General features: G+C 44.1%; 1 protein-coding gene across 2 annotated transcripts in view; it reads left to right on the forward strand.

Moving 5' to 3' along the window:
• nrp2a (neuropilin 2a) overlaps positions 1-19,224 on the forward strand; it is a 61,445-nt gene that overhangs the window by 13,300 nt on the left and 28,921 nt on the right. For both annotated transcript variants that reach the window (XM_004066721.5, XM_020709113.3), the window contains exons 3-7: positions 5,556-5,737; positions 11,915-12,145; positions 13,261-13,416; positions 14,225-14,394; positions 15,718-15,873. In XM_004066721.5, the coding sequence (XP_004066769.1) occupies positions 5,556-5,737; positions 11,915-12,145; positions 13,261-13,416; positions 14,225-14,394; positions 15,718-15,873 (895 nt within the window). The remainder of the gene's footprint in view (positions 1-5,555; positions 5,738-11,914; positions 12,146-13,260; positions 13,417-14,224; positions 14,395-15,717; positions 15,874-19,224) is intronic.

Below are 19,224 nucleotides of genomic sequence, written 5' to 3' on the forward strand. Positions count from 1 at the left end.
TTTTCTGCCTTTAGTCCGTGCGGATCTGGAAGGTCCGGTCCGCGACCGGCACTTTTGCGTCCGGAAGGTACGAATAGTTGATGGGCAGTGGGGAAGGGCAGCCAGGCCCGTGTTTGTTTTGGGGCTAGATTGGAGATGGCAGTTCCTGCAGATCTGCTGGGATTTTGCTCGCAGCATCTATTAAATATTTTAGAGGCACTTATGGTTTATTAGAGCCCCCTTAGAGGGGGGGGGGGGGGGGGGGGGGGGGGCATGGCTGCTTCGATATGCGAAGACCTCTATGTGTGCGCTGCCTCTGCCTCGCCTAATTCCTGCTTCCGTAAATCATCAACGGGGAGCCGGGAGGAGTGACAGACGACTCTTCATTGTTTACCACATTGGGATTCTGTGGGTTTCTGGGAAAAAAAAACCACACACACGATGCTGCAGCAGAGTGGAAAATGATCTCAGCTGAAAGCCTCAAGTGTCTGGGTACAGCCAAGTTTGCTTTGCTGATATTCGGGAACAGCTGTTGCGTTTTTATCAGCACAAACAACATAAATCAGACAAACACGCCGCGCCCGAACTGAAGTAGATCTTTTCTCTCTGCGGAAAGTTTTTAAAGACCGACTCTGATAAAAATTAATGTTTTTGGTGTTTTTAAAGTGTTCTTCTGGCATTTCTTCTAATGATGGAGAACATTTATAAATAAATGAGGTTTTCTTTGTTGTAATCATTGTGAATCAGAAGCAGATGATAAAATACAGTTGGGAAAAGCTTGTAGATGTGACATAGAAGCTACTTGGCTGGCCACGGGCTCCCTGTTCCACTCCATTCCGATGCATCCACTGGCAGACAAATAGATCCATGAACGTCTTTGTTTTGCTCGTCTAAGCTGGAATCTGAAGCTAAACTGTACGGCTGGATAGCTCCACTATTGGTTGCCATTTTTGTTGCAACGGTTCAGTTAGGCTATGGTTGAGAAGGAGGTGCAAGTTAGCGAGAGACAATGTAAAAAAGAGATGATGGGAAATTAGTGCAGGCTCACTCCTAACCAACAGTCCTGCCTACCACTCAGAGGCAAATTTCTAATAAACTCGCAGAAACTGTCATTGAAAACAAAACCCTTTTTTTTAATTTTTGCTAAAAACTGCATTAAAATAATTTAAAGACCACTGGGACTTTAAAATGTTTGGTTTAAACTAAGTGAACTACATTTTCTAAGAAATTGTCTTTTTAAATAAGATCTTTATTTGCACACAAACACACTAATCTCTTAATTGCAGAAACGACTCATTTGCTAATCATTTGTGAAGAAAGTTAGAAATTGCTTTGTTCCTGGGATAACTAGATTACAGAGGAGGTAGAGTAAACAGAGTGCAGGAAATGCCCCCCGCTCTGCGACAAACAGCAAAGGTGTCAGAGGCAATTAGTTGCTTTGACGCAGAGATAAATAAGAGCGGAGGAAGAAGAGACATGTCTGGACTGGTGCAGAGTTACTGGCCCCTGAGGGTTTTTAGTTTCCTTAACCTCTCTCCCTCTGTTCCATCTACTCCCTCAAGGGGAAACGAGGGAGGGTGCGAGTGCTGCCTTGTTATGGCTCCCCAAGCATGGGGGCGGGTCACGCAGACCCAGACGGAGGGGGCGGTTTCAGACAGCAAGGCAGTTTGGGTCAAAACAGCCCCCTAATGGATGCTGGACCTGGACAGCGGCTGTCTGCCTTTCCTGTGTTAGTGCGGCGTGATGCTAACGTGTGTCTGTGCGTTTTGTGTGCAATGTCCTGGAATGTGTGTTGCAGAGAGGCAGACAGCGGGCTCTCACACCCCTCATGCATGTATTCATCAGAGCCCTGGGAGAGGCTGAGCGAACAGGTCAATAATCACATCTGAGGAACACTCACTCACTGACGCTAATCCACGATAGGACACGGGCAGACAGAAAGAAGGATAGAGACCCACTCCAAAATCAATTAAAACCTAATTAGGCTTTCAGCTCTTTCTCGGCTCTTTTATCCTCTGTGTTGGTGATGCGCCTGTGTTTGCCTATATCGCCGTCCGTGTGCTCGTGGTTGCCGGCGTGCTTGTGAACACACACTTCCGCCAAAGCATGTGTCAGCTGCAGCCGTGAGCGGGCGCGCTCGGGAGCAGCAGTGGCTCTTCAGACTCTCCCTGTGGGAGCTTGGCACTGAATGATCGCCTCTGCAACGCAGGATTACAAGAAAGACACGAGTGAAACTACTAGACCACAGCTTTCTTTACTCACTGACATGGGTCTGGTCCAAGCATAACATACTCGAAATTGAGAAATCTTTGCAAAAAACAAGAAAATTACTCAAAAACCACATCAAATATGACGAACTATAGGAAGCTTTACACTGACAATAATAATTTGTAGATTTAGGGTGGATCAATAGCAACTAGTAGCAAATATTCTTACATTTAAAGCTTCTCTTTTGCCTCATTGGTCCAATCCAATGAAAATTGGGTTTATTAACATGTTCCTGCTGGGTTTTTCTCATGATGGAAGACATATATAAAGAAAATTAAGCTTAAAATTTAATTTCTGTCTATTATTTTGTTTAAATTATTGTGAATCAGAAGCAGACAAATAAATGCTGTTGGAAAAAGCTTGTAGCAGTGACGTAGGTGCTACAAGCGGGAGGCTGTAAGCTTCCTGCTCTGCTCCATTCTGATGCATCCACCGGCAGACAAATAGATCCATGAACGTCTTTGTTTTCTTTGTTTGAGCTGGAATCTGGATCTAAACTGTGCGGCTGGACAGCTCCAATATTGCTAGCCAATTCTGTTGCACTAGTAATGTTGGGTTGGGGTTGCGAAGGTCTGTAAGCTAGCGAAAAATCGCGTAAACAGATGGATGTTGGGGAGCAGGGGTAAGCTTAATTTCCGCCAAAGGTCACCACTCAGAAGAAAATTTTGGATAAAGTTTTGCCAATCTGTAGAAACTATGTCCTAGAAAATGACAAAGGTTTCTGATTTTGGCCAAAACCTGCATAATGATAATTAAAAGTGTGAACGCTTTGAAAATAGATCAAAAGATGGTCAGGGGGGACTTTAAAAATCTTCTGAGTCTTGATCCAGTTTGGCCCCCTGAGGCAGTTTCTTTGTTTCGGTTTTCTCCCCCGCAAATTAAAAACCGAGCTCGCCCCCTCATTTCTTAAGACGTCCCAGGTGCACCGAGGTCGTTTCACATTTATCATCCCTACCTGTGCATATGCCGCTCTGGCCCAGATTAATTTGGTGAGATTATCCCTTGATCAGGAGTCTTAGCTTGAGTCCTGAGTGTAAGGAATCAATACGCTGCAGGAATGCGATAGTCCCAAAAAGAGGCTTAGGGTCTCTACTTAATCCCGGTTTTATTTCAAGCTGGCACTACAAAAGCCATCTTAGTGCTGGGATGCCACAAACAGCCTCAGCCTTGAGCTTATTGGTATGTTTTGGCATTCCTGAATACTCTTCCTTTCAATGGAAACGAGAAAGGAAGGTATTTTCTTGTGTGGCTTCAGAAAGAAGGGAAGTCTGTGATGCTTTTCCACCCTCAAACAACCCATCACACTAATTAGTGTGACAACAGCGACCCTGTTGAGATTTGACAGCTCTGTCACATGAACTAATACAGACGAGCATGTTTGCATGTCTGTACAGTTTCAGAGATGTGTGACTGTGTGTGTGGGGGGGGGGGGGGTCCCTGCGTCTAGCTGCGAGGCTCCTGCAGTTTGCAGTTAACTGCAAAGAAAGACAACATGTGAGCTGAAAAGGAAACGCTCAAGGAGAAACAGGGATGATATCATGGAGGGGAAATTACAAGAAAAGGATGGCTGCGCAACATGAAACACATCAGCACGCCTATTTAGCGGAAAACAAAAGAGCAAAGATTTTAAAGAGAACCGAACCTGCTTTGGAAACCACTCCCAGTATTGGTACAAACCTAGTCACTCCACTTAAACCAGCAGCTTTGACCTGGCAAAGGATTTAGGGGGATTGTAAATCTTGTCCCTCCAGGGGGCAACAGTTTGACTTCTGGACCAAAGCTCATTTAAAAATAAAAGTGACTAGAGTCCGTTGCAGTTCAGACCTGAAAGTTAGTTCTCATTTTATCATATGTTAAATAATTGACTTTATAAAAAAAAATTAAAAGCATTTTTATGCCTCTAGGGGTAAATTTAACATGAGCCCTGTTTCGCATAATTCATTGAATTCGCGCTCTACTGGGTTTTAACAATTGTCAGGCTTACCTTTCCCTGTAGAGCAAGGCCAGGGTTTTTTGTGTCATTACTTTGAAAAAATTGATCATCAAGCTAAAACCCACCCCTCAATTTTGCTTTTGATCAAGGCTGGAGCAATGTAGCTTAACTTAATCAAAAGTGTACAGTGTATCACTAAACTTCTGTAATTCCCAGGGAGGAGTTTACTTAACTCTTAAGAATAGAAAATAACAAGCCTGCTGCTCAAAAGCAGATGACCCTTTCCAAATTGATAAATAGCGCCTACAGTAATGCTGACCTTGTACTGACTTGAGAAAAGACAAAGCTCTCAATTTACTGGTTGATTTATGCTCTTCAGCCTTGGCCTTGAGCTGTGGGTTGTGAAAGAACGGGTCAGGTCCTGCATATAAGTTGTGGATATAAGTTTCCTTTGGAGGGCGGCTGGGGTTTCCATCAGAAACAGGGAGGGAAGCTCAGTCATCCAACTAGAGACCCTACTCCTCCGCATCAAGAGGAGACAGCTTATATGATTTAGAGGTCTGGCAAAAATCCCCCAGTTGCTTCCCTGGTGTTTTAAGCTGTCCAACCGCAACAAGGCCTCCGGTAAAAACCCCAGTAAATGTCTCCCGGTTGATACCTTGCCACCCTCGCTGGTAATCATTTGTCACGTGTGCAAACTCGTTTTGCCTCCGCCTGAGATCCAGGAAAGACTAAAAAGTTCAAGAATGTCAGAGGATTGACCCACACAGCAAGGAGCTAATTCAGGATCAGCCAGGTGTACTTTGTCGGTCTAACACACACCGACCCAAAGAATTTGCTTTCATCGTTCGGGTTCACTTGGCAAGTCAAAGGTCACTGATGAGCTGAGAGAACAAGCATGTGGAAGCTAATAAGAAAGAATTCCTTGTATTTATCTAACCAAATTTGACTCTGTAGCCCCTGCCTCCCCCTCTGTGACACTCACATCCACACCTGTCATCTGTCCAACCCCGCACCTCTTTATTTTTTCATGAGATTCTCTGCCTATTTTTACACCTCCTATTAATGAGCCCATCCAGCTACCGGCATGAATATTCAGCAGCAGAACTGCAAACATTCACTCTAATAGGTTTCGGCTGAACCGCTTCCATCGCTTTGCTCCTTGATTCCTTGATTTGAGGATTGTTTGTCTAAAACTTAAAGGGATCTATGTCTGCTACTGCAAGCAGACTGGGTCATAAAAGCTCAATCCACCAAACATAACTTTCAGAAGAGATTTATTTCTATCATTTTCTTGGACACTATTACTTAATTAGGGCTTATTAATTTAAAAAAAAGTCTTTATATCTCCCTTTTCTCTGTTTCTGTGGATCAGATATGACTTCATAGAAATCCGTGATGGGACTTCAGACTCGGCTGATGTTTTGGGTCGACACTGCAGCAACATCGCCCCAGCACCCATCATCTCATCAGGTCCATCGGTGCAAGTCCGGTTCGTTTCGGACTACGCCCATCAGGGGGCGGGCTTTTCTCTCCGCTATGAGATCTTCAAAACAGGTGAGCAGCTGAATTCAGAAAACTATCTTTGTTCATTGACAACTCTTTATAGACTGAAGGAAACAGGTATTTTCTTCCTTGTGTTATTTGTGGGTCAAATTGACAATAAGAAAAAAAAAGGGTTAGACCACTTGTTGTGTAATCCATTAGTTACTGAAGTTTATAGCCGTTTCTTTGTACTAATTTTCCTTTTTCATAAAAAATTGAGACCAATTTGACCCAGTTATCACACAAAGGTCATTAAAGCTTGCAAGTTGTGTTGCACATATAAACTTAAGTTAATAAGTTTGTCTTTGTTTCGCCTTTTTAGCCCCCAGTTAAAGTTCCAAACCCCAAAATCTCTCACCTCGACACCCATAGCAGTTTACATTAGCAGAGGCAGAAGTATGTAAACAAACGTGAATGGTGTGGGATGAAAACTAAACTTCAATCCTTCCCGTGCCGCCACAAAGCACGGGAGGAATGCTTCCCTAATTGAGGCGGGTTCCACTTCCTCTGGGAAGGCAGGGAGGGCTGGGAGGTTCTGGTGGCATGATGGCAAAAGCTCCAAGATGGAGTTGGGCTTAAGGTTAAAGGTCTATTTGGCTGGTACTGGAGCGGGGAGATTGATGGGGATGAGTGTGGTGTGTACTTGTTCTGTATGTGTTTGCAAGCTGACAAGGTTAAACGGTCCGGTTGTCTTTACGCTGCAAGATTTATGTTTGAAGGAAGTTCATTGTGTCTCATTTTAAGTTGCTCTTTAGACATTTAATTCTGGGGTCTAAGTAGAAGCCCACGCTGAGAGAATTCGTCTTATCACAAGCTTCTGTTTTCCAAAACATATCTTTTGTTAATGTCAAAGGAAGATGACCCAGATTTGGTGTTCATCTCCGTTACCAAGGCCACCAGCTCGAACCCCGACAATTTAGCGGAGCAGATTGCATCTGTCTCTCACACACTCACAGAGATGGATTGAAGGCTGGTGGAGGGGGGGTGCAGCTGTAGTAGGTTTAATAAAATCTTTCCAGAGACTGAGGCTGCAACAGAGAATCTGTATGTGGTTGCAGCCAGCAAGAAGGGCTGGTTTTTACTCAGCTTGTGTGAAATTCTGTCCGTTTGCATTGTTTGAAAGATACACATGTGTGCCTGAAAACCCAGCCAAACAAAAAGCCGTTGAGGGAAAATTGTTGGTTGGAAAGTGTGGCAGAGGAGAAAAAAAAATGCACGTGAGAGTTAAAACTTATTCTAGATTGAGGCCAAGTGTTAATTATGGTTTTTCCGGCGCTTGCACGCATCCTCATCAGCGGCGTTTGTCTCACCGTGGCGGGTCTGGTCCAAGGGCTTCTGCTAAACAACTTCAGAGGTGTGAACAGTGGAAGTAATTGCACAACAGCTCATTAAGAGAAAAACTTTTTTAAATTCATGTTTAGTGCACTCTGATTTGAAGGCTTGCATGTTGCTCAGGAGAAGCGGCGGTACAGTCTGTGTAAGTTTCAAACTGTTGCGTCCACAGATGAATATCTGAGCACCCAAATGACGGTGCTCAGATGTGTGTGTGCCATTGATGTGTCTCATCCGACTCATCCGACTGAGTCTACAGATGTGTGTCTGCTCTGCTTCCTTCCACCGCAGCTTATTCACATCTCAGCTCAGACGGTGTCCGTCTGGTTTTCACTTCACGTGGAGTGCCCTCTGTGATATGAACTAATGACACCATCATGTCTTGTTTCTGTCGAGTTCATTCCACCCTGTTACATAAGCAGTGACTGTGACTACGCCAGGGGGTTTGTAGTTGCCCAGGCAATCAGTTTGTTTGTGTGTCTAATGGGGTCCAGTGCAGAAGAAACTAATTACTTCCATCGAGGAAAATCCGGAGTTGACCTATGACTCTGAATTTACAGTGAGTGACCCTTCACCCATTAGTACACCTCCTCAGGGGATGCAAGGGGATTGTCTGCCCCAGACGGTCTGACATACAAGTACCCTTAATGTTAGTGTACAGTGAAAGTAACCCCCCACCCCCCTCCCACTTATTGCTGTGGCCTACTTTGGTCCCACTCATGCATGCTTAACCCTTTATTCATCCTAGACAAACAGCCCCCACCCCTCAGACAGGGATAGTCACGTGCTATTGATGCTGTTACCACGGCAACAAGGGAAGACTAGCAGACAACCCCCCCTTTCCGCCCGTAGTTGCCCCAAGCCCACCACTACCAGGGCGGAGGTCTCGGCCAATCCCAAATCGAGACGGGGCAGAGAGCACCTTAGGGTTGCTGCTACCCTACGCGACTGCTGCTGACCGTGACATCTGTGGGGTTAGAGTGGGAGTGAAGCCCAAGGCGGGACTCCCACCCAGGCGCCAGTCACAACATTGGCCTCATGTGTATTTCTGATGCTATCGGGTTGATTGGACGGCGACCCCAGTGTCATTCACTTGTGTCTCTGCAGCTGATTGCATGGAGATGTTTATTCCTGTAACACCCAAGTCAACCTCACTGCTTAAATTACACTCAAGTAATTAACTGTTGAAGGGGAATTAGATCCACGAGTAAACAAACTGGGTGCAGGGGAAGACTTTTAATTCCGCATCACAAAACGGAGTCATCTGCGTAAGCCGTGACATAAGGGAGCCGCAGACTGACACAAAACCACAGCATGCCTGGAATGTTGTTTTTCAATTTTAGGGCTTATTGTTGTTCACAGTTGTTTTTTGTTGTTATGGATTCTCCACCCACCCCCCACCCCAACACCCTCTTCGCATTTCTATACGCATAAACCTACTCACATACCTCCATGGAGATCTGTCTTCAATGAAACCTTGTACTCAACCAGCTTTACATGTGAGATCTGCGTGTGCATGTCAGGCAGAGTGAGCGCAGTGAGGCACTTTTGATGTGCAGCAGACACTCGCTGGCGTAGAGGTGAACCCCTCAGCTAAAGTTGCGTGCAGAAGAAGTGGGGGGGGGTGCAAACAAGATGCCAGAGGAGACAGTCAAAGTGTAAATGAACACAGACTGCTGAAAGTGATGGAATGAAGAGATGATGGGGGTCGCCCTGGCGCGCCATGTGGGTCTGACGCCGGAGTCGGGTGGTTTCTACCCAGCAACTAACCCCTTTGCCCCACCACCCACCGTCACACCACGACCTCCCACTCGTTGCCAGGGGATGGCTCTTGCCAAATGGCAGCTCGTGGTGCGATGCAAGCACCAATGTGTGCGAGACACGGGTCAAAAGATAATAGCAGGGAGGCAGTAAGTGGGTCCTGTTTTTGCCATGTTCACACACTGTGAACTAATTGATCAAATCAAATTTGCTCCTGAACGTGCCCACAAAGAAAAACTCGAGGACAAGTAGGAGGAGCATTTGACTGCATAAGACGACTTGTGCATCCAAACAGGCGTAAAAGACAATTTAAATCCAAAGTGATGTGCTCTGAGGTGATGGAGTCAAGCTGAGCTGTGCCCCAGCTGAGATTTCTTGTCGCACACTGACCCAGTAAGAATCAAGGGCAGTGTGTTACTAGATCCCCACTCCCCCAAACTCCTTTAGACATGTATAACCTAATAAAAGACAAAAAAATGAAAGGAATTTCTGTGAACAGCAGCTTCATGCAGAATATGTTCGGCTAACTCCTACACTTCCTGCAAACATTCTCACAGAGCGTTGCGAGGTGAGGTCAGCCATCATGGGGATTGGGAGATATCGCCTGTAGCTTGCTGTAAATTACTACCATATTTCAACATGCCTGGTTGTGTGTGCGTTTGTGTGTAGGCAGCGAGGCACCTCGTCTGAAGGCAGATGATCCTCCAGTGTTTTTATGTTGCAGAGTGTGTGTGGGAGTCGACACAAAGGGTTGAGTGCTGCTGTTAACATGTGGGGGAAGACTTATGCATTTAAGTCTACATCTCCAGTAAGACGTGCAACGTTAACAAGCAGGCAGTAGCAATTGAATATGTAAGGAAGGGGTTTGCAAAACGAAGAGGTGGAGATCAAGAAAAACGGCTAAAAAGATCCTGTCTGAGTCTCCAGAGTTTTTTTTTTCTTAGCATCTGAGCTGATTGGGGTCAGTTCTCCGCCATTAACCAAGTGTGGACGGGGGAGGGCCGGGGCAGCCAGTCTGCCCCCTCTGCTTTTATAAGCCTGTCTGATAATAAGGACTGGTGCCTCGGAGGAATGCTCCACTTCTGGAATGCTCAGTTAAGAGTGTCTGCGTTCTTTAAACTCTGCGTTTATGAATCTGAACCTGGTTATCAAACGAAGCCCGACAATTCTTTAAGACAGTTCAGCATTTGGAGTTGAGGTGCTGATTTTTAACCCCCCCCCCCCCCCCCCCCCCTTCTCGCATGCTCCTCACTTCCTGATCTGCCTTCCTGAGCAATGACTGAAGGGAACGTGCCTCCATGGGTTTCCAAGTGCTCGTTATGATTATCAATTGCAAATATTCCAGCTGAATGATTGCATATTCAATTAGTGATTTAAAATGGAGACAGGACTAAATGTGCAGTAAAATAGTCTGTTATTTATGTATTCATCTGGTGCAGGTAGTTCTGCTGCATCCATTTAACCAATAAAAGACCTGCAATTACCTTGAGAGGTAATTTTGCCCATCTGACAAATTTAAAAATAGAGAAACATGAAGTGACACAACAAGCCACTGCCAGTTGCTAAGACCCTGCTATATAAAGACGTCGCAGGGTCGAGTGAACAAACACACTTTGTGAATGAGGCAGAGTGTTGCGAAATTTGTGCAAAACCATCCGACTCATTTGTGTGCATAAGCCGGACTGTCAGCCCCCTCTCGCCCTCATTGATATACCGGTCTGTAAACACTCGGCCGTGACTCAGGATCCCTAGCGGGCGGCAGAGCAGGGGCTGATGGGTAGATGATCTGAGCCACACAGCTGCTGCCGCTCAAGGTGAGCCGCCCAGGGCGCATAAATCTGCATCGCTAAGGGCCCACTCAGAACCATTACACAAGTTTTCTGGTGTGTTTAAGTGCGTGTGAGAAAGAAAAGTGTGCGAATGCAGCCGAAATAAGGATGGAAAATGAGCAGTGAGGCATTTTTAAAAAAATGTGTTCAAATATATGCAACAAAGCAAAAACACCAATGTGTCTTTGGCCCTCCATTTTAAAAATTACCATAAAAGTGTGCGACTACATCATGAAGCTAAATTTTGTCTAAAATCTAGAGCGTGTCTATATTTTTTCAGGTGTTAAATGTGGAAAAAAAAATCAGATGGAAGCTGGTTTGTAATCAGAATCAGGTGCAGTTCAAAAAGTAGGCACTAGGGGGCTGAATGGAAAACGGAAATTGGTCACCATTTACTCCTTTCCCAAAAAAATCATTTTTATTTTTTTAAAACTAAAATCAATGGCTGTTTGGAGTCCACACTGATCCATGGCCGGTTACAGTTAAACAAACAATGTAAGCCAGTTTAGAGAAGAATAGCTTTTATGGCATTTAGCTTATTCAAAGATCTTGGCCGTTACCAAAACATAAACAAAAATACAAACTATATTGACAAACTGTAAGAATTTCAACATTGGCCCCCATCTTCACCACCTGTGCTGATGCATAAAATAGTGGCAATTTCCAGGGTATTAAAACCATTACGCCAAATTAGAACGCAGGCTGGACAAGCTATCCTACACTGGATTGAGTCATACATTTTGCAACAACAATGGGTAATGGTTAGGCCACAGTTCAGCAATTGTCAGACTAATCATTTCTTTTATTTACAAGTGTTTTAAAGAGAATTTGGTGAAATCCTGTCTGACCAATGAGGTCTTGACATGTCTCTAAAGAAAACCAGGAGGTCACTTGACCGTATCAGATGTCCAGTCACTTACTTGGTGTAACGTGCCAAAAATAGCAGCTTGGATGGAAAACCACAATGTATGAGACAGCTGCCACAGAGAGATCCAAGTCTGTTTTATATGCTTGACACAAAGCCCACTAGAGCATTTTTTTCACAGTGAATATTCCATTTGTAATCACAAAGCGTGTGTATGAGTGCCTCACAATCACAGTTACGGTATATTCCAGCAGGCTGTCAGAGATAAACGGCTTTCCAAAACACTGTCTGCAATTTAGATGAGATGCCATCGTGTGATCGATTGCTCGTGCCTCCATCCCCTCCTAATGTGACCATTTTTTTCCCTAAAAGAAACATCCTCTGATCTTTTCATGTGCTTAGGGTCCGAGTTTTGCTTCCGCAATTTCACCAACCCATCCGGCACGATTGAGTCCCCGGGGTTTCCAGACAAATATCCTCACAATCTGGAGTGCTTTTACATGGTCATAGCCCCACCCCACATGGACATTACCCTGACGTTCTTGACCTTTGATCTGGAGAACGACCCTCTTCAGGTGGGCGAAGGCGAGTGCAAGTACGACTGGCTGGACGTTTGGGATGGACTTCCACAAGGTAAGAGATGGATTTAAAAAATGTCCAAGTGTTTTGAAAGTGTTCCCCTGGACTTCTAAGAGTCCCACAATTTTGCATACAAGCTTTCAATTTCCTGTGCTGCCATCACTTTGATGTAAGCGGCCTGGTCTTACATTCTATTAGGTTGCATAGAGGAAACATTATTTCTTACACTGAGCTCAAAGTGCCTTGACACCCTCAAGGAAAAGGCCTTCGTCCCTCTCCATAATAACACCCTTCATCACGCCCTTCCTATGCTCCATCCTCTTCCTTCCTTATCACCTAGCACATCCTTCCTCCATAGACTGACTGAGAGCATCTGTCGCAGACCGGCACAAGGTGCAGAGCACTGCAAAAGCAGACACCAAAACAAACATTCGAGGATGTTATCCAAGGCTTTATTGTCGACTGCCACAGGGAAACACTGGTGCAAAAGAGGTCTTACCCTTTTTCAAACTCCTCTTTTCAAAATTTGACGCAGGGAACTAAGGATTTGCTCTAATTATTTTATTTCCAGTTGCTAAAAAGGAATAGAAGAGGGTTTAAAATTCCAATTATAGCCTTGAATTTGGGCGCTTTGATAGCTAAAAACAATTTATGTCATTCAAAGCTTGGAATTACGAGTAAATTACAGTGTAACCCAGTTCCACTGAGCTGAGTCCTCGGGCATGAAAGGAGTATAGGAGACAAGATAGAAGGGGTGAAAAATTTGGTGTCTGGCAGGAGCGCTGCCTTGAGACTATTTTAATCCTCTGTTTGTGAGCAAGTGTATGAGTCTGCAGCTGATCCCAGTGCAGCTTGCAAGAAAGCAGGGATTCCAGTTCCCCTGCTGGGCCCTGGCTGAAACCCACATGGCAGATGGAGGGATGGACAGTGACAGGAAAGAGAGGAATGATGGGAGGAATAGAGATTGGGGAGAGACATGCTGTGACTCATTAGACAACACTTACCAAACCAGCATGGCCTCAGAAAACCTGTATTTGCAGAGCTGAAGTATGCTTTAATTTCCAAGATGATTTCTGTCTCCATATAAGAAAAGTGTAAGCAGATGAGTCTAAAGACTTTTGCACCAACACCCAATGTATGTCTGAATCCCTTTTGTTTTTTTTCTGTAGCGTCTCCGCTGATTGGCCGGTACTGCGGGACAAAAATCCCTCCAGAGATCCAGTCGTCTTCGGGCCTACTGTCCCTCTCCTTCCACACAGACATGGCGGTGGCCAAAGACGGCTTCTCCGCTCGCTACAACATGACGTACAAAGAAGTTTCCGACTGTGAGTTTTCTCTGAATTTATGAGTGCATGAACATAAATCCTCAACGGCTTGACCTGCTCTCTTTTGTCTTCTCTTCTCTTGTCTCTATCATCTGTCAACTCTTGTCTTCATCTTACTCTCTTAACTTTACTTTATTGCTATTTCAGTCTCTGACTTTTTGCACACTTCTAAGGCTACGTTCACACCAAACTCGTCAACAGGCGTTCAAGCGATCACTTCCAATGAGAAGTCTATGTAAACACTCATATGTGGGTTTCGGGCGTCCCATTCATGTATCTCTACGTTTTTGGGCTCTATGAAGAAAATGGGCAGCCATTGAACACGCATTAAAAGTTAAAACCTGTTGAAATGTTACCAATCAGGTACTTGAGTCTGGTCGTGACGTATGGACGCCGTCCATTTTAATTCACAGTTGGGCCAACTGAGCATAGATGAAAAAATGAATTGTCCATCCAGAATTATATTACACCAAGTCTTGCATATATCGGAACAGAGCTGTGAAAGAAAAAGATTTGCGAAATTTGCACCGCTTTGACATTTCACACAAAGCGTCTTCCAAATGTGAGTGCATGCGCTAGTGTTGGGTAGTGACAGTCCAGTGTGAACACCATATGCTTAAAGTGTTTTCAAACCCGCCCCCCGTTCCTGAACGTGCAACACACGTAATATAAGAGATCATAGATCTTAGAAGACGTGTGCTTGGTTTCTTCTTCCCAGTTGTTGACTCAATCTATTCTTATCTCTACTCCTGTTCACATGTTCCTCTTCCGGTCATACGCTAACGCAGGCTTTTTCTTCTTCCCTCAGCGTTCCACTGCAGCATGGCGCTCGGAATGGAGTCGGGAAAGATTAGCGATGATCAAATCAAGGCCTCGTCGAGCTTCTACGACAACCGTTGGTCACCACGCCAGGCTCGCCTCAACAACTATGACAATGCCTGGACACCGTCGGAGGACAGCAACAAAGAGTTCATACAGGTGTTTATCTGCTTTTTGCACTTTGATATATTCCAAAGAAGCAGAATCTTTTTTGTTGAATCCCTTGAAAATACAGTTAATTTAAGGAGGCGGTTGTAAATCAGTCATAATGCATGCGGTTCCCTGAAAAGTCAGTACAAGGCCTGCTGAGAAGTGACCCTAAAGACCACTTTCACCTGCTGAGGACAATGAGGAAAAGACGCACAGCATCGCTTATACAGGACTTACAGAGGAGTATACTGACTAGAAGGAAGCGGAGGAACTGTGTTTGGATGATAAGGAAGTGCTCCACCACTCTCAATCTTTCCTGTCTCAAACACATGGGCGCATGCATACGGCAGCACAGCAAGCGGCGGGGAGCGTTTGATTGATGAGGGTGTTCTCCTGGAATGTATCCGAACACTGTGCCATTGATCTTTTAGGGCCCGGGCCTCCTCCCCCCTTGCACACATGACATGGCACATACACACAGTCCTGTCTCAGCAGTATGCCACAGCCTGTGTTTGTCCCCTGCTGTCTGCATGACAGACACAGCAGCTGGTCAGTCCCTGGTTTGTGCGTTGGCCAAAAACATCAGAAATCCCCCGATCTGCACGGATACCTCATCTGTTCTCTACATTTGGGATAAATTTTAATTTAGGGACGTCTCACACAGAATCTTTTTTCCTAAAATTCCCCTTAATTCAGCAGTTCTAAGAGCTTGTCAGAACACACAAACTAGCCAGTTTCCAAACAAAGGTCTCAATTCACATGCTTGTAAACCTCGGTGGACTTAACTATGACTATCCCTGACACTAAATGGTGGACGCAAAAGAAAAAAAGTAAAGAAAAGAGGAAACTCAAAAGCACAAAAAGTACAAACCAAGAAAGCAATATGGGGACATTTTTTTTGGTTCCTACTTTTATTTAGATGGTATGTTTTGTTTTTTCTTTCTTTTTTCCCCACCAGGTATTTTGGACAACACCACTAAAAAAACTCAATTCGAAACATTAGAATAACCCTAAGCGCAACTCTCTAATGCTACCTTCATATCTTCAAGATTGGCACTTACATGAATTAAACGGGACGTCATCCAAATGTCATTTCCAAATCAGAGTCCTTGATTTGATAAAATTCGAACTGGTTTAACTTTCAATGGCTACAGATTTTGGATGTAAAGCCTGAAAACTGTTGTAGAAACTTGCGTAGTGACACGGGAACATGAGAGTTTGAACACAGGACCCCAAAATAAGCATTTACGTGTTTTTACTCAGACTTTTCTTTGTAAATGAGGTCTGGTGTAGCTTCAGAACTTTCAACATTTGTTCTTTTTTTCTATCCAGGTTGACCTGCAGTTCCTCAAAGTTTTGACTGGAATTTCAACCCAGGGGGCCATTTCCAAGGAGACTCTGAAGTCTTACTACGTCACCACTTTCAAACTGGAGGTCAGCACCAACGGAGAAGATTGGATGATGTACCGGCACAGCAAAAACCACAAGGTAGGCACTTCTGCACAACTTCACAATTACACACCTGCTCTGACCAGAATTTAGGGCAAGATAAGGTTCCGCATGTACATTTACATTTTTTGTCTCACTGCATCAAAGCTGTTAGTATGGAATGCTGCCCAACAACTAAGCCTATTGTCCTCATCTAAAAGACTTACTGCACAGTTGGTAAACTTGAGTCAAGACCCCAGTCACGAGTTACTGATAGAAAGGATAGCAGTGGGAAAGAGATAGAAAAGAGAAAGGAGGGAGAACCTGACAAACATGAACAATGGAGTCCTCTATGTGCCCTTATCTGAGCCTGTAATTTATCATGTCTCCCTGGCTAACACGCATGTAAACACACACCTGGGGTTGTGGAACCACTGAAGTCAGACCAGGTGTGGATTGAATAAATCAGTGCAGGAGATCCGATTAGAATTGTGGTCTTTATTGTTGTGCCAGAGGGTTGCGTGCACCTCCTGAGTGTTCCAGCGTTTACACGCGTGTGAAGGTACCGTTGTTGATTCAAGGCGTGGCCACCTGTCCCCTGGGAATTCCAACTCTCCCTCATTTCTGGTTTAATGTCACTGCAGATTAAAAACACCCGGAGTGAAGGGAGGGGGGGGTTAATCCACACATTTACCAGTACAGACTGACCCCCCACCCCTGCCATCCTGACTGTGTGTTCCAGTGATTAGTTTGGGTGTGGCCAGCGGGGGGCATTTGATGTGGAGATTATTGAACAAAAAGCGGAATTTGACTTAAAAGTCAACATCTGTGCAATTTATTGGAGCCTCCCCCAGATGCCCCCGTCCCATCACGCACACAATCACACAGTATCCAGCCACCCCTCCGCCTGCTGATAACCTCTGGCGGATCTGTCTGTCTGGAGATGTGCGTGCATGTGCATATGTATAGGAAGTGTGCCTGCCCGTCTGTACCATGTAATCGGAGTCCTGTAATCTGTCTGCAGAGAAAAATAAAAGCCTGTTCGGATACATTCGGATGTGGATTCAGACAGACGTGAATTCGGGATGGATAATCGAGGCATTACTTTAGGCTACCTTGCAAACCATTTCTGTTTCATAAAACCCAAAGGGCAAAACACATTTCAGGGATTCAGAAAGATATTGCATATTTGCAGATTGTGGTTAAAATGAAAGATGCACACAGCGTCAGCTCTGTTGGACCCCGTTGAATCCATCTCATCTTCTTCTCCGGGGTTTGATTTTTGTGTCACAGTGCCAGTTGGGTGTCTCCTTTTGGTGCGTCTCCAGCTCAGACAGTTAGGAGACGCGGCAGGGTTTTGTTTGTTCTTTCCATATTTGGTTTGTAGGAGTTTTTTTAAAGGAAAAACAATGAAGTCTGCGGCTGACTCAGATATGAATCCGTCTGCTACTTTTACCTAAGGTTTTTATAGACACAACAAACAAACAAAAACTTCAATGAATTTGAAGTTAGAACTTCTTTCACGACCCTAAAATGAACCCTATGAGTTTTCCATTTAATTCACTATTATGGGGGACATGACGACCTCTCAGATGGAATTCACTTTTACATCTGGTTACTCACAATTGAATTCAAGATACAGAGTTTTCTGAGTATAAATGATAGAAGCCTTGTATGACCTTATGAAGCAGGACCCCGGGAATCCCCTTCGCTCTTGATGTTTCCAATCAACCCCATTGCCCATGATCTCCCGTGGGCTGCGGTCGAGTCTTTCGTGACTGCTAATCCAAAAGTAATGTTGAAAAAACAGTCAGTCTGTCCTAAACCCCCCCTTCCAAAGAGCCTTAAGTGGTTGAAGCTCAGTTCTCACCAGGGGGTCTTGTAATGACTGGGATTTGGGTCTTCTAATTGTCATTTAATAGTGAGATTTACTTTAAGGTGGCTTATGAATTGTACATGCATCTATGATGTGTGTCTGAAAGCTGAGTGTGCATCAGATATGAATCACGCAAGCATGAATGGACCAGCTTGGCGGTGTTACCTCATTGTATTGTTAGAAAAAAGGAAGTCCTTTATTGTCAGGATATGTGTATGTGTTTTCTGTTAAATGGCTGTGTCGAAGTCAATTTAATTTATAAATCATGTTTAAAACAAAGGACAATCAACCAAAGCTCTGTACATAAGATGATTTACTAATTGAACGTAAAAATGAATATTTTTAAACAAACAAGACAGCAGAAAGCAACTGCATGAACAGTATTTCCAGTAGGAAATCAATATAATTTGTCGGTTTGTTAAAAATCTTGTTAACGTTTCTGAAAAGGTTTATATTGTCAGAAGCTGAAATGTCAGCTGATGAGGTAGAGACGGAAAGATAAAAGACAGCTGAAAGGTTCAAAGGGTTGAGTCCTAAAATAAAGGTTTACAACAGTTGAAAGTAGCTCCAAATCATCCAATAGGGATGAATTACAGACAACATGCTAACCCTTTGGCTTTAAAGGGGGAAAAAAACGCACAAGAAAGCCTCTTGAGTTCGAGTTCAATCAGTCAAGTTGAGTCAGAAAGTACATAGTGTAAAACCTCAGCCAGTTCATTGACAACATTCTCTGTGGTGCAGGCCCCTCACAAAAGAAAAACAACATAAACGTGTAGTTAAAAAGAAAAAAACAACTAAAAGATAATAGGGATAATACTTCATAAATGCAAACTGCTAATCTAGTGTGAAAACAAATGAATTAGCTAAACAATTTTTATGAATGATACTAAAAAAATACTGCTGAATGACACAAACAAAGGGTTTAAGGCCCACTTATATGAAAAAGATTGTTTTTAACATTTTCCTGTGGCATTCTTCTGAAAATTAAGCCTAAAATTGCATTTTGGGGAATTTCTTTATTCAAATCTTTGTGAATCAGGACCAGATTAAAAAATGCTGTTGTGGTCTAAATGTGAAACCAAGAGATGTAAATATTACCAGAGGATAAAAGCATCAGGACTCCTCATTAGTCACCAGATTCACACCAACAGCAAGGTTTTGTGTGAGTGTGAGCATTTTTGTGCAATCCATTTTTTAAATAACTGTTCTTTTAATTTTTCTGCATGCCAACACATTCTCATTTGACACCAACGTGACTTAACTCCAAGTCACACTGCTCACACATGCACCTCATTACTTGATGAGAAGCTAACACGCTAAGGAATTGGCAGTTCCACACACTCACAGGCACACAATGATTGTGTTTGTTGAGTAGCATAGACACATGAGCGCAGAGACAAATTATTGTGGGAAAAAAGCACACTGTCATCTGTCAGTGTGTGTTTCTGAGGAAAGTCCCAGACAGCCTCGCTGCTACACAAGCTGTGTGTTATTGAAAAGTATGGCGGGTTGTGCTGAATCTGTCACACTCATCT

This window comes from Oryzias latipes, chromosome 2 (genome assembly GCF_053564925.1).
Source record: "Oryzias latipes strain Hd-rR chromosome 2, Olatipes_Hd-rR_3.1".
Taxonomy (NCBI): Eukaryota; Metazoa; Chordata; class Actinopteri; order Beloniformes; family Adrianichthyidae; genus Oryzias; species Oryzias latipes.